The sequence below is a fragment of the Curcuma longa genome, chromosome 4 (assembly GCF_044706935.1).
Source record: "Curcuma longa cultivar G26 ecotype Majalengka, Jawa Barat chromosome 4, ITB_CL_G26_1.1, whole genome shotgun sequence".
Lineage (NCBI taxonomy): Eukaryota > Viridiplantae > Streptophyta > Magnoliopsida > Zingiberales > Zingiberaceae > Curcuma > Curcuma longa.
In genome coordinates, this window is record NC_133864.1 from 7,171,552 (window position 1) to 7,199,273 (window position 27,722).

General features: G+C 33.5%; 1 protein-coding gene across 1 annotated transcript; it reads right to left on the reverse strand.

The window, feature by feature from the left end:
* Positions 1-163: 163 nt before the first annotated feature.
* Positions 164-27,597, reverse strand: LOC141827010 (uncharacterized). Its single transcript, XM_074714301.1, has 20 exons — positions 27,514-27,597; positions 26,018-26,153; positions 25,871-25,938; positions 19,464-19,561; positions 18,679-18,850; positions 16,124-16,346; positions 15,259-15,385; positions 12,298-12,407; positions 12,108-12,197; positions 9,576-9,698; positions 9,259-9,392; positions 7,882-7,962; positions 7,754-7,803; positions 5,106-5,289; positions 4,942-5,013; positions 3,281-3,320; positions 2,521-2,774; positions 2,224-2,401; positions 1,627-1,838; positions 164-698 (listed from the first exon to the last, which is right to left on the reverse strand). Exons 1-20 carry the CDS (start codon positions 27,595-27,597, stop codon positions 402-404), a joined length of 2,733 nt encoding a protein of 910 aa, XP_074570402.1. The 3' UTR covers positions 164-401.
* Positions 27,598-27,722: the final 125 nt, after the last annotated feature.

Genomic DNA, 27,722 nt, shown 5'->3' on the forward strand with positions numbered 1-27,722 from the left:
TCAATCATTAATTATCAAGTAATACAGCATAGGGAGTCACCTTGTATGGCAGGATCAACACCATGGGACAAAGACTTCAGGCGCATTATGACACCTGAAGCGGAACAGTGTTAGTACTCAAGAGAAGCGAATGTCAGTAAAGACACTTCTCAAATTTGAAAGTTGATGTAATCACTCGCTTGCAATTCTTTTAAAATCTCCAAGGTGACAAACAAAAGGACCAGAAAACTCTCCAGTGTAAATGGTGATCCAAGGGGAAAGCAGTAGAGAGAATAGATCATACTGTTAGTAGATGTCCCAGGCTCAGTAATTTAGCAATTATTTGTCCATGGAGTCCTGAGGGCCTGCAGACTTGAAAACAGCAAATGTATTGAAGACGTGTCCTTTTCAGATGAGGGAAACTAATCCCACGATGTAACGGATAATGCAACCCAGAGATCATTGGATGTCCCACATATGTACATGCGATGTGTCTGGATTTCTTCCATGCTGGATGTAGGAATACCACTAGCATAATGACTGTCTTGTATGCGATCATTAATGGAGAAGATTATTTCTCTTAAAATAGGTTCATGCCCATTTAGAAGATTTCCCATGCTCAATACTTTTCTCCATGATTGATTGGCGGTGGGAGGAGGAAACAAACTTGCAACAGCATTTCTTTCGTGTGGCATTATTAGTTGCTTAGTTTTGAACTCCTAAAACAAAGTCAGGAAATTAGAGAATCACACAAAAGAGCTCTCTTGCAAAATAACTTGCTAGGATCTGTAAAGATGATCATAGATATGCTGATAACTGTTGACTTCTTTATTGACAGGAATCTACTAAAAAAGGGTATATTTATCATAGTTTTTTTACCATCCTCATAGAATTGAGGTATTTTACTTTACCTTCCATACCTTATCCACTACTGGAAATGCCATACAGATTTTCAAAAAATATCAATTTTCTCCTAGACTTTTGAGATTTTTTTCAATTTACCTGCGATGCATGGTTTTGTTAGAACTGACCAACTAATGAACTAGGCTTATCATGGACTATGATCTCTCTTGTTACCTAACGTGTCTTATGCCCAATCTATCCATCATGTGATCCACATGGCTAGTGTTGATTAACAAAATCTAATTCTGCAATTTTACAGCCAATTAACATTTTTCTAAGTCTAGGTAAAATTTTGCCAAAACATGTAAAATACAGGGTGCAAAATGAGATTATTCCTAAAGTAAAACCAGGGATATACCCCACCCAAATGATGAAAGCAACATTACAACCAAAAACTTCGGAAACGATCTCCAAAGCAGGTTGCAAATACAAGATCTACAGGTATTGGTTGGAGAGCAATTCAAAAATGCTTATATTAATTTGGCATTATGACAAATTTAAGGGGAAAGCAAGTAGACATGATGTCGATAATTGAAATAATGCATAAATTATGTGTTCCAATCAAGCGAGTAGGAAGCATGCTATTTTATCATGAAAGATGAAGGTAAGAATAAAATAAGTATGTGTCACCCACACATGAATAGAGAGTATTAACAATATAAATATATAAATTGGTCTCTTATCTAGCAGCTCGAGCTTTAGGACATGTAGTTAGCTAATCAACTTTAATAAAAGAAGAAGTACCTGATCATAGCACATGCTCTCTAAACTGTTCCCCATTTTGGGCAGGTAAAATGCAAAATAGTCATTGAACACTGCTTCTGAAAGTCGTGGAGCGTCTAGCAACTTACGATGAATTGAAGCTGCAAGGATTAGCAACTTCTCTATGTGCTCAAATACTAGACAAAGCCGTCTTAAGTCACCAATCAATTCATCCTTCTCAAGAAGATGATTTGCTGTAAAAAAATAAGATTGTCACAATGTTGCATGTATTCCATTTTTCCATTTCACTAATTCTAAAAGTAGTGTAGTTTGAATCGACAATGGAGAGATTAAATGATCCTTTCTGAGCCACAATAAAGGAGTTTAAATAGGCTGTGCAAACCATTGCTTGTGAAAGGACAACCACTGAGATGGTGAACTAGTCACATAGCCAACAAGAAGTTGTTGTTAGATTTTCAAGATACTTTATTTTTAACAATTTAACAAGACATCAAAGACCAACATTTGTGATGAAAAAACATAATTAATACTTGAATTAAAATTAGGAATCAATTTGCTACTGAATCTAAATTTTACAAGTTGAAAGGCAAGTGTTCCCCGCGAGTCATTATCACATACCTTGAAAACATTTCAAATTTGATGCTATTGTAAGATAAAGCTGATCAAGTTTTGTTTTCATAGGTTTAAAATCACCATATGAAGTCTGGTTCAGAATGTCAGCTGATGCTCTGAAGGCTGTGCAAACCATTTGCTCAAGCAGATGATATGGTTTCAAAGTTTCAAGGTAATGGAGTATCTGCACAAGGCATTAAAATTCTTGAATTCATTCTAAATAAAATTAGATTGTTGAGCTTCATGAAGGTGTAAATAAAAACATAATTTTTGCAAGGATTCCATATTTGATAAAATAAGTACCTTTTCACCTTCTCGAATTGGATCAAGAAGAGGCTTCTGCTCAGAAACAGGCAAAGGTGGAGAAGCATTCCAAATCTGCCGCCATAAATTCCCATGTTCAGACATGCGTTGTGAAAGCTTTCCACGAGGAGGCCAGTCATTTGGTTGACCTGCACTTCCTTTCATCTTATTGTCCTCCCAATCACCAGGAGAATGCCACCGAATAAAATCTTCAAACACTGCATCTGGGTTTGCAGCCTTGAATGCCGACATATCTAATCAAGCAATATAAAACATTAAAATCCTTCAATGAATTTCTAATTTATACATTCTTTCTTTAAGAAAAGCCAAGGAGTTAGATAAGAATAGTGGGGGAAGTAGAAATAAAGGAAGAAAAACAAGAAGATTTGACTGATCTAAGCTTAACAACATATTTTGCCCTGCAGAAAGCTAAATAGAGAAAATGATTATGGAGTTGACTCAAAACAGGAGGAAAGCATAAATAGTTTTCATTGCTACTGTGCCACAGAGTGAGCCTACCACATTGCATAAAACGTTAGAAAAAAACAACAGTGTATCATAAAAAAATATGAAAGTAAAGACAAAAATTCACAATCAAATACCAAATATCAATAAAAATTTACATTTACTTCCAAACCATAAGAAAAAACATACAAATGAGCTGAAAACAAATTAAAAAAAACTAATTTAGAACTTTAAATTTGAATATCAATAACTAGAAGAAAATTGGTGAACCAAAGAAAAGCCACAGAAATCTTACCAGATGAGAGGATATCTCTTTCCAATTGTCCAGAGAAGCTCTGTACATAAGAATTACAGTATGTCAAAAATCTCATGGATGAAATAGTAAATATGTTGATAAATATATAGAATAAATATGAAAAAAATCTAAATGTATATGAAATAAAATTATTCAAATATGTGCTAACTCCTAACTAGGCTAACTTGGCAAAAGTAGAATTCAAAGAAATAAAGCATTATGCCTTTATACCTGAGCACAAAGATCTACATTATATCAACTCTTGCTTCAGCATGCCCTCTCTCCAATAATTAAAGAAAATTAGATTGAGTGAGGCATTTTCCCATCCAGAAACTACGCAAAAGTTTGATGGTTATTATTTTGAAATCAAAACACTAGCCCATCATTCAGTGATATCCTTTCACAGGGCCAGTAGATAGAATTTCAATTAAGTGGTAAAACCAAGATATCCTTTCAAATTTCCATAAGCCTCAGATCTCAAGGATTTCAGAATCAATCTTGTTGAAGTGGCGTAAAATCATACTAGCTTAATTAATTTGCAACTGTTTCCAATAAATTTGTGCTGATTTTATCCATGTAGCATAATGATGTAGCATCTTCATTTTCCTTAGATATTGGTCTAAATAAATATTTGAAAATTCTTCTATTGTGAAGCAAACTAACAACTTCAAAGGGATATATTTTAAACTTGATATGTGAAATCACATCCATACACATAGTCATAATTAACATATAACATGGTTTTAAAAAGTAGCTTACACAGTTGCATAGGCATTTGCAGCAGTCAACAGCATCCCATACAACATATCTTTATGCAGTTTCAATATGCAAGACTACATGGCCTATGCATATGCAATTTGTGTGGTCCTATATGGAGTCATATATGAGGATATACAAAAAAGTAAATAGATAAAAAAAAAGACAACTTGTGATTCATCTGAATCAAATAAAAACATGAGTAATTACTTGACCTACACATTCCTCAAATAATAAGAGCTTCATGTAATTGTGGCTTTTGGTGATTTTTTTAATAGGTTCATTTCTTGTGATTGTGAAATACTTTGTAAGGTAAGCTTTTGGTGTTGTGGCTTACAGGTGTTAATCTAAACACTTCTTTTCAGTTGCATGTTACATATATGATATATTCTACATTGTTGATTATTATAGATTATCATAAATTGTGTTTATTTTTCATTGTTACACATATTTTGTATACACCCAAAGAAGCTTACCCCCTATATGGAAGAGTGATTGACACAAAGAAATTTCAAGTTATTAAAACAACACTGAGTTATTTAAGCAAATTGGAGATTTGTGTTTGGTCATATTTATTTAATTTTCTGATAAAATTGGAAGGTGAATTTTTGAGCAACTCACATGAGTAGTCTCAAAGCATTAAGACTGGAGCCTTGAAATGATAAAAGGTATATCTAGGAGTGTGGCAATAATAGTCTTTTAAGTTATAACTATATTTTTATCTTTTATTGTGTTAATTATTCCTTGTTTCTAAATTAGATGGCATCAACTCTGCAATGGTCAACACAGTCAGCATAGAGAATTGGCTAAGGGACAGCCTGTGGACCAGCAAGTCTTGCTTAACAAATAAGAAACTTGCATATTAATGGAGAAGCCTTAAAGTTAGAAATAGAAATCAAACTTACAAAAGCATCACCAGAAGCTTCAACAGCACGAAGCCTTTCTTCATGCATATCTTCTGTCATAATTGGTGGATCCTAGAATCGAGGACATAGAAAGCACATTTAACAGATGAAAAATAAAACTTTGATGTGTAAAGTGCACAAAAGAACCAAAATGAAAAGATAACCTGTGTGTATGGAGCATGCATCTTTTGACAAGAGCACAACAGCATCATTGAACCAACAACACCAGCTGATCCTTTCCGTAGTAGATTTGTTGTTTGTGAATTAGGATATTCTTCTGTATTAGTGAGTTTTTCAGAACTTGAGGAAGATAATTCTGAATCTTGATGCCGAAAAGTTCTTGGGTGACTGTTAACAAAGTTTTAAGTAATTAAAATATGATAATAATGAACCATAAACAGGTTGTTGCGACCATAATGTGAGTTTTAGAATCATAATTTTAAACTTAATGAAGCTAAACTCAATGGAGCCAAAGAAAGGGCACACCTATCTCTTCTCAAGATTTAGGAAGTTGTCCCAGAAATCTATTTCCATCTTGAAAAAAAACAGCAAAGTGTTTTGAGATTTGGTGTACCATCCACACTCCTTAGCAGGTCCTCTTAGTGTCACCCCTTAAAATGCATTAATGAAGTTGTGGTAGGAGATGGACCTTTCTTATGATCCAAAGTAGGAGCATCTGAATGATGATCTGAATTCTAAAATATAGCAATATACTAGGAAAAAAATTCTTTGGCTTCCTATGAGGACTCAATACTAATGTTGATTAAATGCACGATTGTCTGCTTGGGACCAAGTTGGTACGCCTCTCTGAGAAGAATTTTGCTAAAGTACAAAGGGAGGAGAGCAAAAATGAGCCACACACAGTCCCTCAGTAGATCATCAACCAAGCTCTAAGTGACCACTACAATAAACTCTTTCATACCAGGAAAACTTGCTGGAAAATATGTTACACCAATAAATTGAAATCCAATAATAAGGAGGATAACTTAGCAAGTGTTGATACTACTACTGAGGTGGGAAAAGGTATAAAATTGAACCTATCTAATGAACAAGTAGAGATTTTTAACAGACTTTTAAATCAAACTCGGTTATCCAAGGGACTGAATGCTTCTACCTCCCAACTGAAAGCCTCCACTACACAATCACGTACTTTGAAATCCTCCTAGTTTCAAGACTGAAGATTGAATAGGTTGAGGACAATCTTTTGTAAGTTAAATAATAACCTTCGAGACTCTAGCCTCGTACCAGATAATCAGTCCTTGAATTAAAGACAAAACTAATATGGAATTGCAGATTTCAGAAAAGCAGTATAACTGATGTCTGGAAATTTGCTATTGAAGAGGCTGTTTGAGGGGCTTCTGAAAGAAAAACCTAGATGAAGGCTGAAAATAAACTAGTCTGGTCAGATCTGCACCTCAGCAGTATGGCTAACCCAGATCTAATGAAACCCACTCCAAGCAATCTTTCAGCAGAAGCAAAAGCGGAGCAAAAATTTGATCAGAAACAGTGGATAAGCAGTGAAGAAAACAGAAAAGTCTAAGAAGTATACTGTATTCTCGAAGAAACTTGAATCTAAAAAAGAAGCTGGAAATGTGGAAAGCCTAGGAGAAGCTGTTCTGAAAGGACTGGAAGAAATATGTTCTAAAAAATCAAAACAAAATCAGATTAGTTTTAAAATGGACCACAAAAAGAAAACCTCAAGCAATGTTACCGAGAGCATGAAGTCTTCCCTATTATGAGTATCCAGATTCAATAAAGACAAGAAAACCAGCAAAATTTGATACTGGAAGATCTTCATGGTTCTGAGATGCAGTTTTCCTTGTTTCCTGAGAATCTAGAAGAAGACCTCAGCACTTGGGAGCAAACATGCAGAGTAACATGGTGGTTGCACTGCTACGAGTGGATGTGACCAAGCACATGGATTTCTCCAGTAAGCTTATGCAGTAGTGCAAGAGAAGGTTATTTTTTACTTCCCACTGGAAAAGGCTCCCTGTCGGATAAGGTCAGGAACACCAGAAGAGGAGGAAGCTATCAGATCAGACATGAGAAGTTAGGTTCTTTTATGGAAACTGGGATGGAAAAGGAACACAAGTCTCTAATACCATGTTAATTTTAGGTATAATAATACTCTTAGGTATTTCCATCTACCTCAATATAGATCACCATTATTGCTAATTTGCATTTACAACCCTCAGATTGGTATGTTACAATTGGGATCTATGTATCTACAATTTTTGGTCCTCATCAATTTCCAACACAAAACATCATAGAAAAGAAACGTCGTTTCAACCCTCCGCTAACAGAATTCCTCTCTTAGCTACAAAGCCATGAAAATGTTGCCTCCCTCACCAGAAAAAAAGGGTACTATTCTAGAACTACGAGGAAATTAATCCTATTTTATAAATCAGAATTCTAAAAAGAAGGCATCCAATTATAATGAACAATATTGGTTGGTTCATAAGGTATCAAAGATTCAGTATATCCAGTCCTATTTTCAGGTGCAAACAAATGATAACCATAAAGTAGCTAAGCAATCAACAATAAGACAGGAAGTGCATATGAGCATGTGGGAAATAAATTTTAGGAAAACTTTGATCCTAATTAAAATCCAAGCCATTGTTACAATCCATGGATATGTATTTTGGAGCAAGTGGGTTTGCATAGTGCACTTATTTTTCTGATTGCACAGAAGCTCTTGTCATAGTTAGAAATTATTTGAAGGTTACCCACTTACAGTCTGGATGCTAAATGCTCAGGAAATGTTTTATGACAACGAATGTAAAAGCAAGACAACAGTGGGTGCATATCTTACCTGTCATTTTTATCTTTCACAGACTTGGACGGATAAGCTGCAGCATTTACCTGCATTTCAAGCTCAGGAGTGCTATTATCCAATCTTAACTGACAAAGACTAAAAAAACCCAGGAAATAATGGGTCACCTTTTCATGATAAATCTGGTTCACATTTTCAGTGCTCTTGTCAAAGTCATGGCTTGATTTCTTCTCATTGCATATTGCAAGCTTGAAAAAATATGAAGGAAAAGTGAGGATCATAATTTCATGACAGTAGATACTTCTATCTACCAAACTAAGAGTTTCATTTTGCATATGAAAGCTGTATATGCCGACAATGAAATTGCACTATTAATGATTATTATAAATTATCTACCAATATGGTATTTTTCATATTGCATTTACAAATTTACCTTTTTTCATAACATTAAATAAAGCATTAATATTTAGTGATATGGAAAATTTTCATGATGCATTCACGAATTTAAATTTTTTCATAGCATCAATTTTAGAAGCATTAACATCTTTAAATCTACTTTATTCAGCAATATTCTGAGCCAAATTGATTACGATGCTTGTCCTACCAACTTATTTATGCATTAGTTCAATTTTCAAATTACAAGATATGTTAATCTACTAGATATTCGAGCATTTGACTGGGTATGATGACTTTGACACGTGTTCTATTTTTGTGAATCCATCCTCATAGTGACTGGGTATTTTATTCTATTTTGCAGAGAACCTCCAGTATTTTGCTAATAGCCCAGTTATGAATCTCCAGATTGATATCCTTTAAACCTCCTCCAGCAGGGTCATTCTACCTGCCATGGAAAGGAAAGAAAACGTATGGACACAATTGGTTGAGCATTTTTTTTCCCCACCTTCAATGCTAGTGGTTTCTAATAAGGCAATTATTGGTATTTAGCAGCAATACTTCACAAAAGAACAAACCCTAAATTTGTGGATTGTGTTATTTAGCAGAACAGAAGGTTTTAAATTTCAGTTTAGAGTTAGTGCCGCGTTGAACTATGGTAGCATAACATAGCAACTATGATTTATGTAGACACAAATTTTACCCTGTTTACGTCCTGTATGCCTAGGAGGCACTTTATCATAGGCATGCCTCAAACCATCACATGGCATAATACATGTACAAAGACCAACTAATAGTTAAGTGCATTAGGATAGCAGAGGAAGGATCATAAACACTTATGAACCTTCAAATAGCTGATTGGAGATCACCTACATGAATGACTTGGTTCTTTCTTTTCTCCTTTTGAAAAAGAAAAAAAAAATCCTAAGCACATAGTGATGGAAGATGTATTTTAGTGATAAAAGAAACAAGTTATACACACAGTGATAAAAGAAACAAATTATGCAAATCACTATGTGCATTGAAAATTATGCAGAAGGAAGGTCAAAGTGTATAACCATGCCAATGTTTTCTAGTAAATTGATATGCTAAAATAGATAGGGAAGGGAAGAATTCTAAGTTATATTAATTGTAAAACATATGGGCTTTACCATTTGCAACTTCTGATGTATAAGACAAGTAGATAAGTCAATGCTGGAATCCTTTGGCATATTTGGCAAGGGTTGTGACTCATCCCAGCACCAGCGAATTTCCCGAACAAATTCAATCCAGAGGGATGCTATAGCTATATTAACAACAAAGCTATTATTCAGATTAATGCAAACTATATAAATATATGATTGAATTCAGAATTAGAATGGAAGTCAAAGGTAAATAAAATTTCTTAAAGAAACAAGGTTCACATATAAAACTACAAATTGTATATTCTATGAAGAGTATGTAAATGAGATCAGATAGAGATACAAACCATGTATGTTACAACCACCAAACCAAAGTGAATGTAGGCAAAACTGAGAAAACAATGATTCTAGAGGTGCGCCTTTGACTGCACGACAGTTTTTATTTTCAAATTTTAGAGCCGAGCTTCCACCTGGAGGTAGGACAGAATATCAAATTTCTACAATGAAATAAAAAATAGAATCGTTTAAATATTATTCACAGTAATTAAAGCATGTTATAGAAAACCACAAACATCATTTTTTGGAATCAATAACAGTTGTTATCTCCTCAAGTATGAAAGCTTCCCAATTCCTTTAGACAAAGGTACAACTGTACATGTCTACATCCTAATCCTAAATAGAAACCAAATGAAATTGAACTTACTATAGTGATTGTTGATCAGTGACCATTGAAAATTGTGGTAAATTGAGTACTCTAAGTAATTTGATCGAGATGTCAAATCTTATGGGACCCAACCCTAGTGAGATTGTAATAAGCTTGTAACAGCTGAACTCTAACTCGGCAAACACTCCATTTTACCTTATTGATCTTTGCTTGAGTTGTTCATATTTACTGTTTGATTCCTTTACAATCAGTTGTTTATAGCATGTTTAATTTACCTTATCATGCTTATGATGACATGAGATTAGAGATTTCACGGATGCACGTTTAGAATTATTCTTCTTTTATTACTATAATGTTACTTGTGCTAACATGACATATGAGATGTAGTGTACACTGACATAGTAATCTGTTTGGATAATTGTATTGCATTGAGAGAGATATGAGTTAGCTTAGCCCTACAAGTGATGAGATTTAATCTATGATGGTTAGGTCCTACAGTAGCTAGTTAGGGATCATAAGATCATAGAGATATTTTGGATCTGTGACAGTTAGGTTTTGTTGACACATAGCTGTGGATCACACAATGAAATAGAGAGATTATGAATCAGCAATTGCGTTCTGTTTGCTTTAGTGAGAGATCACAATACTAGATACAGTTTATGCCGGAGCAGACACTTTGATTTGATTTGGGTGCACACTCAGAGATACAGGATTGTGCCATCTAATTCTCCTCCGCTGTGGCCTAGGGTTGTTGCTCAGCACAACTAGTGTTGAGCATCCTCCTTCGCCTAATTCTCTATATCTAGGGTTGGTGCTCCGCCCACCCACCGACACCAGCACAACCCATTCTCATTCTGACCTGGGACCAAAACTCCAACTGGGAACAAGATTAAAAAGCTTGCCTAAAATTATCATACATAATCAACTGGGATCCAAAACCTAAAGACTAATGATAATGGAATTGAGGCATATTACAAAGATTAAACAAAATGTAAATTCTTCATAAAAATACTCTTACTACACTCGTATCACAACCTAACTACTAATACAACAAGGATGAAAAGAGATTGTAAAGTAATAATTTTGTCATTATGAGTGATAATCCTAATTTAGTGCTCGGCCTTATGCCAATCATGCTAGTGAACTTGTGGGATGAAAAGAACAACAAATCTAAAAAATCTCAAACAATCTAATAGGTGCTATGTATTGTTTATGGTTGATTACTTGGATGAAAGATATGAGGGAGACGAAGGGAAAGCTCATAACTTGCATATCAAAGTTCATCATATATGTACATCTTTTTGTCACTCTTCCCTCCTCTCCCTCTTATCTTTAAGTAATTGAAACTTAAGTTTGGTACTGTAACAATCTTGGGTGGATCAACAACCAAGAAACATACCAAACAAAATTTTTAAATATCCTTAGTCTAGATCTCACGCTAAGTAAAAACTAAGAGGTAATAGGGCTAGTTTGATTTCTAAGCAATATTTCTATTTCTAACCACTTCTGAAGTAGCAATCTTTTTGTCATTGTCAGTGATAAACCCATTCCAGGATTAGGCCCTACCAAACATGCCACTTGCCAGTTACCTTAAAGGATGAAAGGGAAAGGCCAAATCTGAAAAATGTTCCAAACCATCTGATACGTGCCATGTATTAGGGATTAGTATCATTACAATCTTGGTCAGATCGAGGACCAAGAACCATATCCAAATTTGGACCAAGAACAATATCTAAGTTTTTACTCAATAAACATTACATGGAAACTAAAATTCGGTCATATATCTCACAGTGTGCAAGTAAAAAACTAAGAGGTGTCACGTTGCGTGCATGAACAACTAATTTGCCTTCCAAGGTGTCATTTCTAATTATTCCAAAAATTTGTTTGGTAAAGGATGTTCCTACTTTAATAAATCAAAGAAAAATATATACAATTCCATCATTACACATCCAAGAGTCAATCAAGGAAGTATCATCTATATGCAAAACATAATAATATAAAAATAATAATAATAATAAAATATACCAGTATGCACTGTAATGATGGACCGCCTAGAGACAGATACTGTTGGCAATATGTTCTACAAGCATAAAATTACTAATTTATGGTTCATGGTAATGTGTTGCAGGATCAGAGCATCGAGCATAAAAATATCAAGATAAAAAACTTGACACAAACAAATACATAGATGACAGCTGGATTATCGGTGAGATACCATCATGAAAAATTTCTTTCAGAACACGGTCGACAACAGTTGGGGGAGGTACAGTTGAAGACTTTGAACTACCAGATGCTGGATTTTCAGCTGTCTAACATAAAAGAGAAATAAAAAGTCAGGAAGAATGATCTGTGTACCAAATATGCACATGCTACAAGTATGGGAAAGCATAATAATAAAATATAACCTGAAACAAAGTCTTCCACAAATTGTGCCTCATATGATTTCTCTAATGCACTTACTAGAAGACGTAATTGGGAAGCAAATCCAACAAACTTCTCAGGTACATCATTTGTCCTAGAAAGAATGATCTAAGAATGTCTTAAATGAAAATTAAATAAGAAAAAAGATGTGGATGATCAATCATTTTACCTTCCAATTCCACAATGGAGGGAACAAAATTAGGGGACAAAAAGGTGAATAAAGGGTGCAAACGAATAAAAAGCAAACTTTAGGAAGAAATATTATATTTTGGTCAGAAAAGAAGTATTATATTTTACATATGATGATGTTTAAAATAAAATTTTAGACAAGTTGAAAACACAAGAAAGTACAAAACAATATAATGAATCTTTAAATTTCTCTTTTGGTCAATAATAGCAGAGTTGGGAGCAGATAATAAATAACCTGAGAAGATGACAAATTTGGAATAAAACATTGAATGGCACACAAAAAAATATATTATTCCAAGAAGAAAAACTAAACATCCCGAGAATAGAGAAAATATTGTCCCAAATAGGTTTAGGTTGCAATGAATAATTCAATTGAAATTTTACTGCACCATTATATCATCGTCAAGCCATGTGTCCAAATTAAATGGGGGTAAAGTATATGGATCTTATGCTTCCATTGAGTTCTGTGCAAGGATATATTATTGGTAGTATTAAAATCAATTTAATATACTAATGATTAACTTCTGTACAAGGGAAACGTTTGAAATCCTGTCCTCTCCTACTCATTTCGATTTTGATTTATCAAGTCAAACAAAGGATCATTGGCGCACCAATTTTGGTGGAAAGTCAAAAGGAATGGTACATTCTGGATACTGCTCAGTATGCCCCCCATACCGAGCGATATACTGCATGTATCAAGAAGTATACTGCTTTATACTGAACAATATCTACTACCAGCAGCTTATTGCTCATATAGCCAATTGGGTTATTTATACCAGTGTTCTAAATGGCAGTTGAGGCGGCTGCCTAAGTGGAAGGTAGGCATCAACCGCACCGCCTTTGCCGTAGGCGGTGCGGTAGGCGGTCAACGTCAACAACTCACTCCTTTCGCCTAGAACAGGTGGAACCGCCGCTGCTGCTACCCGTGAATGCGTCGCTATCCGGACGCATTGCCCAAGCCCGACGACTCATCCGGACGCATCGTCGAGCTCGGGCGACGCTTCCGGGCCCGTCATGCGAGCCCGGACGTGTCGCTCAAGCCCAACGAAGAGCCCAGAAGCATCGTCGAAACTCGGCTACAAGCCCGGAAGCGTCGCTAGAACCTCGCAATGGGCCCAGAAGCGTCGTTCGGGCTAGACTAACAGGTGACGGCCCGAAACAGTGCCGAAACAAAGGTTTTGATTTTAATTTAGGGTTTAATTGAATAATTTTAGATTAATAATTTTAATTAAATCCTAGCTATGATTGAGATAATTTAAATAGACTTAATTAAAGCCTAATAAAATTATCCTATGAATTTAATATATATATATATATTTAAAATTTTATTTTTTATTTTTAAATATTTAGATTAAATTTTTTATTTTTAGTTAATATATTTTATATTAAAAATATCAAAATTAATAAATTTTTGTTCTAATTTTTTGATCTTTTATTTAATTATTGAATATTATTGGCGAAAAATGAGAATGATGACTAATTATTGAAGATCTCACGTTAATTGCATTTATATATTTATTTGTATCTTATATAAATTGTATTGTATTATATGAAGCTTATTTATACATAAACAGACTATATATAATATTATGTATAAAAAATAGTAAAAACAAAATTCAACCGCCTAGGCAGTAGGTAGTAGGCAATAGGCGATCACTAACCACCCCGCCATCACCACCGCCATTTACAACACTGATTTATACTGGTTTCAAGCTCTCTATTCTCCTCTTTTCTCTCAATTTGTTTTGTAGTGTCATAAAATATTAATCATGCATGCAAGCTCTGACGTCCAAGAAAATCAATAAACATGTAAACATTGTGGTCATCTAGTCTATAGTGGAAGCATTGTGTGGGTAAACTACATCTAGCCAACTACTAGTTGAGGCTCTCAAATTCCTAGAATGCAACAAAAAGTTTGAGTTTGAAGAATTAATTAAAGACCATAGTTGTTCAAAAATTAGAATCATATATTTCACGAGTTATATCATACAATACAATCCAATATATGATTCACATATAAAAAGATATAGTTCTTACATACAAATAAAAAATCAAAAGAATTGTGATGATTTAACTCAATGAGTCTTATTTTATATGATTCTAAAAATTAAAAAGAAGACCAATTAAAATTTAACCCATTAATTTCTTAAACTTAACCAATTAAAAAAAATGGGGCAAAAATCCAGGAGCACCATTTTTTTAGAATTTCATATTACTAATATATATGGTAACAAATTTCATTTCTTAATATATATGGTAAAATGTTATCTCGATTAAAAAAAATAATCTTTTAAGGAATGCAACAAGCTTAGATAAGAGGATACAAAAAGTAATTCACAATTATTTCAGCAGGGTTCAATTGTGTTAAAGCATAACAAGTGTCATACTGAAATTGTATTGTTTTGATCGAAAAATGATACTTTGACACGGAACGTAATTTTAAACTTTGCTCAAGAGTGGGCAACATCTATTTTCTCAAGTTTTGAAAGATGAGCAACTTATAGTGTTTGTTACCTAATTAATTGAAATTTGACAATATAATGGGTTGATGTGATTGAGCTTAATTATTAAGATGCAACCAGAATAAGTATTTCTAATCTTAGAATAATTCAAGTTCAACCAGCACAGGAATGACTTGGTATCGTATTTAATGTTATCTCAGGGAAAGCATCTATTAAAATCCATATGCAAACCAAAAAGGTTATTGTTTAACCACATCAGTAATCATTTCAAAAAGAACCACAAATAAATCTTACATTTTCAGGGAAATGATAGGATATAGAAGCCACTTTTCTGCATCAAATGAGGATGCATTTTCTAGTTCTGCCATCTCAAGAGAACCCTCAAACATCCTACTTGACCAATTCACCAGCAGCTCAAAAGCTGAAACAAACAGGAGGTAATATGCATATCACCAAGTGACAAATCTGGGATAAGTTACCACTATCTTAGAAAAAATGACCAATGAACTCAAGCATTAAACATCAGACTGAGACATCGTGGAAAATGAATAAAATAGATTTATAACCAAATTTCTTCAGGTAAGACTCAATTACCAATATAATATGTACTAGGTGACAGAAATGCATCTTGATATAAAAGTAGATTAACACAAGCATTTTAACATCTAAGAAATCATTAATTGAAGTTGCAAAAATACTAACAGAACTTGAACCAAGTTTTGCAGAATCTTAATAATGTTCAATTTTAATATTTAAAATAATTACAAGCAAAACATATCCACGTGTATGACTTAGTTCTGTGCTTTTACTTCTTATATAAAGTAACCATATAAAGGAACTTTTACTTCTTATATGTTCCTCTTTTTCTGTAAAACGACAATCCAACACGTGTAGTGTTAACATCCATAGAGAAGTAAATTATATATATAGTAGGCATTTTTCCTCGGTTAGTGTGTTTAAATGGGCATACCACACAAGAAAGTCAATTCCAAATTTTAAGTGTTAGCAACGAGCCATAAGAACCTCATATGAACACATGCATAGAATAACAGAAGCAGGCAACACTATTACTAAATGGATTTGTGAAATAAATTTATTTGCAAGGTTTTAGTTATGGAAATGCAATGTGTCAGCTAAGGTGTATGTAACTAAAAAGCACCTGCTACTGGATCCTCAGCAGAATACCATTCTGTCCAAGGGCAATCTTCATCCCATTGTGCTTTAGTGTGATTCAGAATAACAGTGTCTTTGGTTGTTTCTTTATCTTCAGGATCGATACTGGCAATCTCATCATCAGATTCATATGGAGGAGTTCTATATGTGAGCTTCATGGTAAATTGAACTTTGAAAAAGCTTGCCGAAAAATCCACAGGATATAAGGCCTCCATGAGCAATTAGAATATGTAAGAATCGTGAGAGATACATAGCATTTATATGATCTGATATCATTAAATAGTTCAATAATAGGTGGGATCAAGCGCAAAAAATGGTAAAAGAAACAGCAAAAAGAGACAAAAAGTTTTTTTTTACAAAACAATGTGATGTTAACCATGATTGATCTGATAATGTTACACTGACACAGTTAAAATTGAATCCTTGGAACTTGCTCAAGTATCAAATATGAAAATTTAAAAGGATTTATGGTGATGGGATTTAGGAACAGCAATAATTTTTTAGCTGGGGGCTAAGACATGGAAAATGCAAGATATTCATACTAATCATTCTTTTCCTCCTTTGTTTAGCCCAAGGTCACAATTGCAAGAAAGAAGAAGAAATGAGAAAAGTAATGGAGAACCTTGCACCTAAAGGATCATCAAATATCAAGGACATCAAGACTAGTTTACAGGGAAAAGATTGTAGGACTGAATGAAATGGTCCAGTACATCTAACTAAAGGGGGAGGGGTGAATAGACAAAACCCTAAATACGAATTACTATAAAACAAATACAAACAAATTGTCAATTGCATGTGAGTGCTCGTGTATCTTTGGTTGTCGTGTCAAGTATAGCGACAGCAAAAATAAGAATAAAACAATTACATCAGTAACATATGATGATATAATGCGGTTCAAAGATTCTGCTCCTAATACAAGGCCTATTGGCGCGTCAAGTGCATCGCCTCCAAATGTTCACTAAAACCACTCCTTCACAAACTCCTTCACAAAAAGTAATGGAGCAAGCATCTTACAATCTCAACATGATTACAATATGCTCTCTTCTCTCAAAGATGATAAAATGTAAATCTTAGATGAGAAGAGATTACTAAGGACTTGTGTTAAATATTGAGATTTGAGCACTTGTTCATTGGACAAACAAAAATATTTTCATATGAAGTTGTTGAATTAAAACTCTCTAAGTGCTTATATAATAATAGCTCCAACAAACATATTTTTCAACCTCTAGTTGACTAAAAATACACTCACTTGACTAACCCAAATCGGCAAATGTTACCGTTGAGCCGCCAATGGCTATATCACCAGGCAACTAAACTTTTTGTCTACTCAATTGTTTAAACCTGCAGTCGATTCGTCAAGTATTGCTCAAACTGAAAGTTTTTAGTGACCATAACCTCGAATTTAGTCCACTCACCAATCACCAGTCTTCTGGTGACCACTGCATAAACATGCACAAAGTCTTGGAACCAAGATAAATCAATACAAAACAACTTGGACCGACAAGCAAACCAAGTCACTAGGTAGTCTACCCCAACCTTGTTAATCACATCCATTTCATTTTTTCCTTATTTTTTAGCAATTAATTCCGCCAATGTTTACCTTCATTAGCACTTAACATCTGTTGGTTGTTTATTAAATGATTGGGATATCATTCATCTATCTTACTACGACAATGGATAAAATTATATTTTGATTTTCATCTCCTTCATGCCTTATCCTCTTCCACTTATGAACTTTAACTCCTCTTATTATCTTCTTCCTCTCCCTTTCCATGAGCTTCTCTTCCATCTTTTTTCTTCTTCATCTCTATGAACTATTCTGATTTGTTTTCTCTTCCTCTCCATGAAATCCACTTTCATCTTCTTCTTAAACTCCATGAACTCTCCATTACTTCCTCTTCCTCACTTTGAGCTCCTCTTTCATTCCTCTCCATGAACATCTCTTGCCATCTTCTTTCTTTTCCTCCCAGCTTATCATTATGATAGCCTAGATAGCTCCTCATCCTTGTCAAGCTCTTGGAGGTTAGCTGATACCTACTCAAATGTTCAGCGTCGACGGCCTCATATAATTGTCTTGACCTATGAAGAATCATAGACCAAAAGCTTCAGTAATTCCCAAAGTGGAGAATTGAGGAACCGATGGGATCATAAGCTTCATGAATGAAAGCCCTCCCATCATCGGTGGTGCCACACTGGTGTTCATGGTCTTGACAGTGTCATCTTAGGTTGTAAAGGTGGTAGAAGTTTCCAAGTAAATAGATCATAGGTAGAAAGATGAGGAGGGGGAATCTAAATTTTGCTTGTACTGAATACAGAAGATTAAAAACTTCATAGGTTATTTAGGTGAACAAAGAGAAAACAGAAGAATATCTCAAGTGGTAAGGGATTTATGTGCCAGTGACATGAAAATCAATTAAAATGGCAAAAGTGAGATTGCATTAACTCAGTCACAGATGGCTAGCCTGCAATTGCCTAGGTAGTAATCTGTTAGAATCTTAACAAGAAGAAATAAAAAAACAATTTAGACTTGCAGTGACTCACAAATTTTGAGACAAATAACTCATAAAGGCCCTCCAAATGCATGAGCCTTACTGGGACCTGACTGCCAATCCTATCAGCATCAAACCTTCTGGTGAATATAAGGCCCAAATTTTGGATCCCGATATATGCTCTTCGAGAAGGATCATGCACTGGAACAAATGCAGGCCAATTACTGCATGAAACTATAAGCTATTAGTAAGGTCTGCTTGGTCTATGAACCAAACGAACATACAAAAACATCAACCATCACCACCAGAATGTTAGCTAGTTTCCCTAGATTCTACTCATTCACAGAATTTAGTGAGGAATGATTGGATTGCATATCACTTATTAATTATATGCTACTGCAGCTATATGAAATTAAACTAATGAACGAGTTATTTGGATATGCACAACAACGTAGAATTGGATTATGAATTAGTTATCTCCCCAAAGTAAATAATTATCTTAATTATTATGTTCTTAAGAAGCCCTAAATCATTAACAGGATAATTGTCATAAAAAGTTTTCAAGAAACTACAGGAAACATATATAAAATGAAAATGTCCATGTTAATCTCTTGCCAGAAAAATAAGTAGACAACATGTGCAATATCATGTCCCTCATGCCCTATTTCACTTCTTCCAACAAACCTCTCTTGTCGTACATGTGCAATATCATGTTATATTTCCCTTAGGTTCACTATATACTGTGTTCAAGAAAGTAATAACTACAAAACCAATAACATAGATGAAGAAAAAAACAATAGATGGCTGGGCAGTAGAACTTTTGATTAGGCAACTAACCTGCCACAATTTGTCAAAGCGATTGCAACAGCACTTAATAATTTTGTAGATTCAGGTGCATCAAGAACTACCCCACTAGCACTTACAGGTGCAACAACCTGGTTGTGAAAGTAAAACATACATTAATAATTACAAACTAAAAATGTGTGGTTGTTAACTAGTTATATTAGCACAAGCATAACTAGGAAATGACAGAATAGCATCGTCGTGACCAAAAAAATGATGACAAAAATAGCCACTTCAATTACACAAAAAAAGAAAGTGACGGAAGAACTTTAGGAGATGCTAAAAGTTATCCCAGACAAATATTCAGTGTTACAATCAAGGAGGAAATTGGCAAGGACATCAATATCAGATGTGATTCTTCTAAAACAATAATAAGATGTTATGTTCTCCTATGGCTATTGATTCATGAGGAAGTAGGAGAGGAAATTAAAAGAAAAAACAAAAAGAACTACGAGAAAGGAAGATTGCTTGAATCCCCGTTCATTCTTTACATGATGTGGATCATGGGTTGGCAATATCAATATCGTTATCGATAACAGATGTTCCCAAAACATAAGTATCAATTGTATTAAAGCAGTAGGATCAGTGGAATCAGAATTGAAGAGAGAAATTTAAAAAAGGAAGAAAGAAATATCAAAAGAAGTAAATAAATGTATTTAATGAATGGAATAACAAAAGGTGTTCCAAAACCAATTCGAATATTAATTCATTCAAATAAAAGACAATGGCATTATTTGCTATTGGATTTCCTATCTAGTTTAAAGTGCATGTATTGTTGATACTATCCAGTATCATTCAGAATATTAGTTGATAGTTAATGGATATTGTTAACTTAGTAAATAAAAAAGAACTAATATTAATATTATTTAACGTAATGAATACTTATTTGAATATTATAAGTACATTTTAACAGTAAATTATTAATCATAGTTAAAATTATCAAGTATTAACAATGTACATTAATGTTGGAATATTTGGTAATTGACAATAAAAAAATACTGATACCTAATATTTGAATTCAATTCATGAATAAGATGTTTTTAATAAAAATAGAAATTAAATTATTTTTACCTCAGGATAGGATACTAAATTATTGATAATAAATAAAAAAGTATTAATCATTTGTAATTATGTCAGAACTATTGTTTTATTTATGTATTAAGAATATTTTCTGAAAACAAACACTATTTTTAAGCAATAATGATTGATTACATGGTTTGAAATCTCATATCGTGCCAGACGAAACGGTCGAAACATATTGTTTCAGTAAATCACCGAAACTCAATACCACTTAGCACCAAGTTCAAAATCTTGAATCGTGCCATAGTTACGATTGCTTGGAAAAATATTGTTCCAGCATCATACCGACCCTCCAATGCATAGTATCGGTAACAGATTAGAGGTTAAAGGAAGAAAGAGATGAAACAAAGAAAAAAGACACTGTATGTGCTAAGTAGTATCGAGTTTCAATAATATACCGAAATAATATGTTTCGACCATTTTGTCCAACATGAGGTACGAGATTTTCCTATGATTCATCTCCTTGCTTCAACTCCAATCTATTACCGGTACCATGCATCAAAACATCAACACGATACTGAAATAGTACCCTTCCAATCAAAGATCAAAACTTTGACATAGCTCGACATTTTGAACCTTGAATGATTATATAATATTAATTAAGCTATGTTGTAATAGAATTGTTAAGTAATTGTATATGATCAGAATACTGTATTATAGTATAGTGTATTATTATATATTATTAAATCATAAGTTAATCATTTATATTTAGTTATTATTCTTAAAAACCCTAATATCCCTCTCTATCTCACCTCCCATGCCTTCCCTCAAACCATGAAATTGTCACTTCCTACCCGATAAACTCGCTCACGAACTCAATCCCGTGCAAGTAGATCTCCCGCCACAAAAAATCAACAGCACTAGGCTTTCACCATCCTTGATGCTTTATTGAGTTGTTGAAACATCAAGTGTCACCCAATTTAACCAAAAATTTATGGTTTCCACCAATTTTGACTCAATTTTCGATTTTTGAGACTTTTACTTTGTTTGCTTCTTTCTTCACCCTAGGATTTTCTTGAGATGCCAAAGAAATCATGTAAAATCAGATCAGACTCAACCACTTCCGATCCAACTCAGTTGATCTAGATTGGCCAAGTTTGCCAACTATGATGTGGATTTCATATTCTCCTAAATAACTGTAAATTGTAAATAGTATTAGTCTATATGATGTAGTACCAAATTGAATCCTTACTCACTAGCTGGTACAAAATTTATGAAGCGGAATGATACCTATCTAATTAGACTCTAACCAAAATTGTTATACTCTCTAAATTAACAACATTCCAAACACTAAATTATTATGAATACTAAGTTTACCACTTCCCTAAAAACTAATTCTCCTAAATAGGAGATCATACCAAAATCAATTTTTAGAAAATTTAAAAAATTAAATACTAATAATAATTTTCCTTGTTTGCACTCTCCCACTAAGGAAAACTCCACTAAGCAAGTTACAATCATCTTCATCCTTTCCTATGTGTAAGGAACATAAGTAGCACAATTTGAGTTTTGACTTTCGATGAGTGTATCTTCATTGTCTTCTTCTTTGGATGTCATTTCCAATGATTGAGAAATTAACCAACTTTATTTTTACTTTTGAATTTTGACTTTTGTTTCCTCTCCTTTTGGTCGCTCATTCTATCAAACAAGAAAACATTTTGATTTATCATAGGGTGAGGATGAAGTCAACATCTATCTAATAGTCATGGGGCGTGAAAGTGGTGATGTAGAGAATGAACCCGCAAAAAGTCAACATACAAATACGTAAGAATAAATTTTGTCTAATTTAAAAATTAATTTAACTATGTTGGCATGTTGAATAAATAAGCACTAAGATTAATTTTCCTTGCGATATAATTAAATAGATAGAAAAAGAATGAATTAAAAGTAGATTATATGAATCAATTTGAATTCATGCCAGTATAAAATGAGTATATTTTATCATATCACTAAATACCTAATAATAATCACTACTTAATACAATTTGGAACCTAGTATCAACATTTGTCTCTCAGATCAACTAATAGAAATCTAAGTATAAGGGCATGTAGAAAATAAGGAAATGATCTCATTATGCTAACAAGCTTTCAAGTATGACTATAAAAGGGTGCATTCCAATGGAAGTTTTAATTGATTTTTCAATTTTAAAATTGATGTCTTTGTATTCCTATGTCATTATGCTTGTTTTAATTTTTTCTTTGGTTTTAACGTAAGGAATTATAATTTCTGAAGAGGTGTAGTTCTTCTAAGATTGCATCGTTAATAGATCCGTCTAAGGTATTATTAGAGCACTTTTGTTAAATTCCATCAGTCAGTTCTTTTAGGATTAAGATGATTTTTTTAAAGCTCAATTTCTTTAATTCAGTTAAAAGATCTTTGATTGCGAGTGAATGAGGGGCTTTAAATTATATTCACTTAAGAAAAATTGTTGTGGTTTACAAACTTATTAGACAATTGTCTCTTATATATGGTGGAATATATTTTTCCATCAACTTTCATTTCATCTCAAGTCATTGTGTGATTGGTTCTAGTCCTATCACATAATAACAGCCTTTTCCAAAATTCACTAGCATCTCCAATAAGTTTATTGTTGGTAAATCATCTTTATTCGATAGAGGTCAAGGTTTAAAATTTCGCGTCATGCCGAAGTTTTAGTTTATGACTAGAACAATATGATTTTGGTACTATATCATGCAATGCCAATATAGTTTCAATACTTTTCAAATATAATTATATTAATTTAAAAATATTTTTATGAATATTTGATTATTATAGATACTTATTATTGAGTTATCTTTTGAGATGTTGATATTGAGTTCAAATTTTGATATTTTCATAAAATATTTGATGCTTATTAAGTAAAAGTTAAATTAGGATTAGTTAAAGTCCACCAAGTAGACATAACAGGTTCAAGTAGATTAAATTGAATTTAATTTGGATTTATTTTAATCAATTTAAAATTAATCTAAATTTATATATATATATAATAATTTAATTCATAATAGTATATTTTATAAGGTTAAAAATTATGTTATATTTAATTTTTAATTTTTTTCTAACAATATGTTTCCTCCCTCTTAAAGAGGTTTATTTTTTCTATTTACCTTGTGGATAAAAAAAAGAGCAACCCGGTGCACAAAAATCCCGTCAATATGAGGTCCAAAGAAAATGTCTATTGTACGCAGTCTTACCTTGTAGATAAATTAAAAAAAATAACCATCCTTTGAGAGAGATTTTTTTCATGGATAGATAAAGAAAAAAATTAATCATTGTTAAAGAGGTAAGGAGGGTTTTTTCCTCTTTGTTTACTCTCATGTTTATTTTCAAACAGAGGCAGCTGCGACCTCACGGCTATCTTCGTGACCTCGTGATGGACGTCACAAGGTCACAGCTGTCTCTGCGACCTTACGGTGGGCGCCACGAGATGGCGACTTCATTCGCAACACCATATTAGTGTCGGTCCGCGAGTGGATTGGAAAATTCCACCTGTACCGATCAACACTATATGTTATTTGAATCCATGATAGAGGTCATGTTATGTCCATTAAAATAATCTTTAGCCTTATATAAAGAAATCTACTAGAGTTGGATTATCTACCAAAACTAAGAGTATCAATTTTTTTAAAAAACAATAATAAATTAATTCTTTTCTAAACATAGAATGACATGATTATAAGAGAGGGTGCATATGGTTCATAGTTTTGGAAATGCATGAAGAATAATATTAAAATCATGTGGTTGATTTCCTTTAGTTCCCATGAATCAAAGCTTATCCTCCATATGAGATAGTGGGGGGTTTATATCTCTCTCCTACAATCACTCATGTATATTGTGGTTGTGAAGAAGTGGATAATATTAGAAGCATATCGGTCTTCGCGAGTGGCACAAGTGAGAAAAAATTATTAGGCAAGGATGCAAAGGGTTTTGATTTGTGACAAGGGAACACGCAAAGAGTCAAGCAATAAGTAAAGGTGAGTATCAAAGAAGTGTGTCAATCCTCGTGGACAAGCAAATAGTGTGGGTGAGAAAAACTTGTTGGCCAAGGATGCAGTGGGTTTTGACCAACGACGAGGGGGCATGGTGGGTTTCAATTAGCCATGAGGGGATGGATAGGGTGTCAGGCAGCAAGCAGTAGTGGGTTTCAAAGTAAAAAAATTGGGAGATTTGTGTCTTCTTGTGTATCAATCAACAAACGGAATGGAAAGTTTTACCTATGTCAACCAATACAAAATAAGATTTAAAACCTATACTAGCGAAATACAATTTGGCCTTGTCATTTCTCGACACATGGAGATTATGTATTATATGGACAACAACCCACAAACTAAGAAAATGAATACATAAAAAATGATTTATAAGAACAAAGGAACAAAAAGCAATAGGAGAACAAAGGGAGAGAAATAAGAGAGATTCTCTATATTTAAGAATTCCTATGATTAAATGAGATATTCCAAAGAATATTCTTGGAGATATAACAAGACTTATAATTTCCAAAACTACAAGAAGAATCGTCTCAGCATTTAGCACAAACTCTCCTCATCTTCCCCCATGTCATGTAGAAACTTGGAAATAATAAATTCCTAACAAAATGATAAATAATTCTTTTAAGACACTATAAGCACTCTCATAGTTTTATTTGCAAATGCAACCACAGAATGGCTCCACAACATAACGCTTGATTCCACCATTCAATATTAAGTATTGTTGTAGCAAATTTTTATGATTCGACCTGTAATAATGGCTCATAATCTTCAGATTTATATCTCCATTAATTGACACATACTTGGGGACCAAGTATTCAGGTAAGCTAGCTAATTATTGAATTGAAATTTTTTTCTAGAATAACCCAAGCAGACATTCCTCTATTTCCAAACGGCATCTATCTTTATGGAACCATTTAAGACAATTATTTAACTGATTGTAATGGATACCCACTACGCAGAGTAAGTTTTATGTTTCAACCAATATACATGATGCTTTACTAGTGAATATTTATAAATTTAGAAATTTCTTTGTGCGGCATATTAGACTTGCATATCAACCAAGAAGTAGCACCTAGGGTAGTTTATGTGGCAAAATAGTGTGTGCCATGTGAACTGTAACATCACACCAAAATTGGCCCATCAGACAGTTGAAATATATACTTCTCTGGACACATGATCCCTCCTTGCAATATTATTATAATTATAATTTTGAACACCTAATAATTAAAAAGTTGTCTTTATCACTCAGTCTCCAGTGATTCAACAAAGAAACATGCGTTAATTTCATGGGAAATCTACCAAGCAAGTTCTAAGCATAAATGGAAAATAAAAACATACCAGAAAATCAGACACACCAAAAGACAACTGCAGATCATGCAAATTGTCATCCCATTCTGCAGCTTTGCCTGTTACAATTTGAATTAAGGGGCCAGCAATCACATTTATTATGAGAAAACAAAGAACTTTACTTCATTATTCATTTACCATTACTAGAGACACCAAAGTAATGCTCAATGCGGTAAAATTTTGTACTATACTTTATCTCAGATTTGACCTTATACAAATTTGTCCGTGAACCCAATTGTTCTGCACCCTTTTGCTGCAAAAGAAAATAGTAATCCTTAGACAGGAAAGATGTATCATATCTATTTTATTGGTACAACGTAAGTAGCACGTAGTTTGTAACTGCTTAGGTAGCACAATGAGCAAGTGTTGTCGATCAAACACAAGTTGAGCCTTGCATCAATTGAACAACAAATAGTCCAAGATCTACAAGGTATTAATAAGGCATGAGGTTCTGTTTCTATGCCACATATAAAATTATGATAGTATAATGTAAACAGTTGGATGCCCCTGCATGTTCCATGTTAGACTACTGAATATCCCAAGCATGGAAAAAGTCAACACAAACACAGCAAATTTACCTAAAATGGCACCAATATTTAACCACCATCAATCAACTAAAATCACATGTAATTAATCAATATCACTTTCAATTAATTAATAGTTTAGATAGTAATGAATTTGTAGAAAAATTAAATTGAAGGTCCTTTGAAAAATAAATACACCCGAGAATAAATGTCAAATGTGATATGCAATTTTTGACAATTTTGAAAGTAATGCACATTAGTAAATCACAATATGCTTCTATAATTGATAATTATTAACCGGTTTACTAATTAATTTAGATTTAAACTTAAAAGTAAAATTAATTTATTTTAAACTCTCGAATACTTAAAATCGAATTATAAATTAAGATGCAATCTGAATGAATGAAGTAAATTTGTGTTGTATTTTAAAACATAAAATTGTTTACAAATGATCTGTAAAGAAAATTTTATTTATAAATTTACTATGACTTAATGCTTTAGAGAGATTAAACTTATTTTTCAGATATCCAACATTTTAAATAAATAAATTTTATATATATATATATATATATATATATAACTTTAAATTTGGATATAAATTAATTTTATTGTAAGTCAATTTACATTTTATAATTTAAAGAAGTTAGTACAGACAATAACATTAAAAAAAAAATTAAAGACACCGATTTAATGGATTGAAATTTCTATTTATTAAAATAACCTCAGCCTCCTTGCAAATAAAAAGAATCATTTAAAAATATTAATTGTGATTAAAATTAACGTAGTATTTCTAAATTATAATAAAACTCTAACCTTTATTCGCATAATATTTTTTGTTCTATTTTTTATGAATTCGTTAAACTTTTACAACGCAATATTTTTATAATTATTCGCAGTTTTACGCATTTGGTGGGCTGACTGGGGCCCATTGTTGGGCCCCAGCCGGGTCAAAATCATAGGCCTCCAGGTCGGGCTCTTCCCTGGACTCGGGCCCGCGTGCACGGCTTTCCGAACGGCTCCGCTGGCCACGTGATTGGCTGCTCGCTAGTCGCTGCGCTGTTCGCTAAATTCATTCGGCATATTCGGGCTCGGTGCCACACTGGTCCCCACCTCTACGTTCCCGAGGACTTCCACGTCATCCCACGTATCATATCCGCTGTCCCGGAGCGAACTGCGGATGCCGTACGAAAGCATCTCAGCGCCATATCCATCCTCTCCCGCATCGGATTCCTGGAAGACACCGAACGCGCAACACCGAAATCACGAAACAGGAGAAGCCACGTCGGAATCGACGGCTGCTTTTGTCCTCCTCCTCGGCG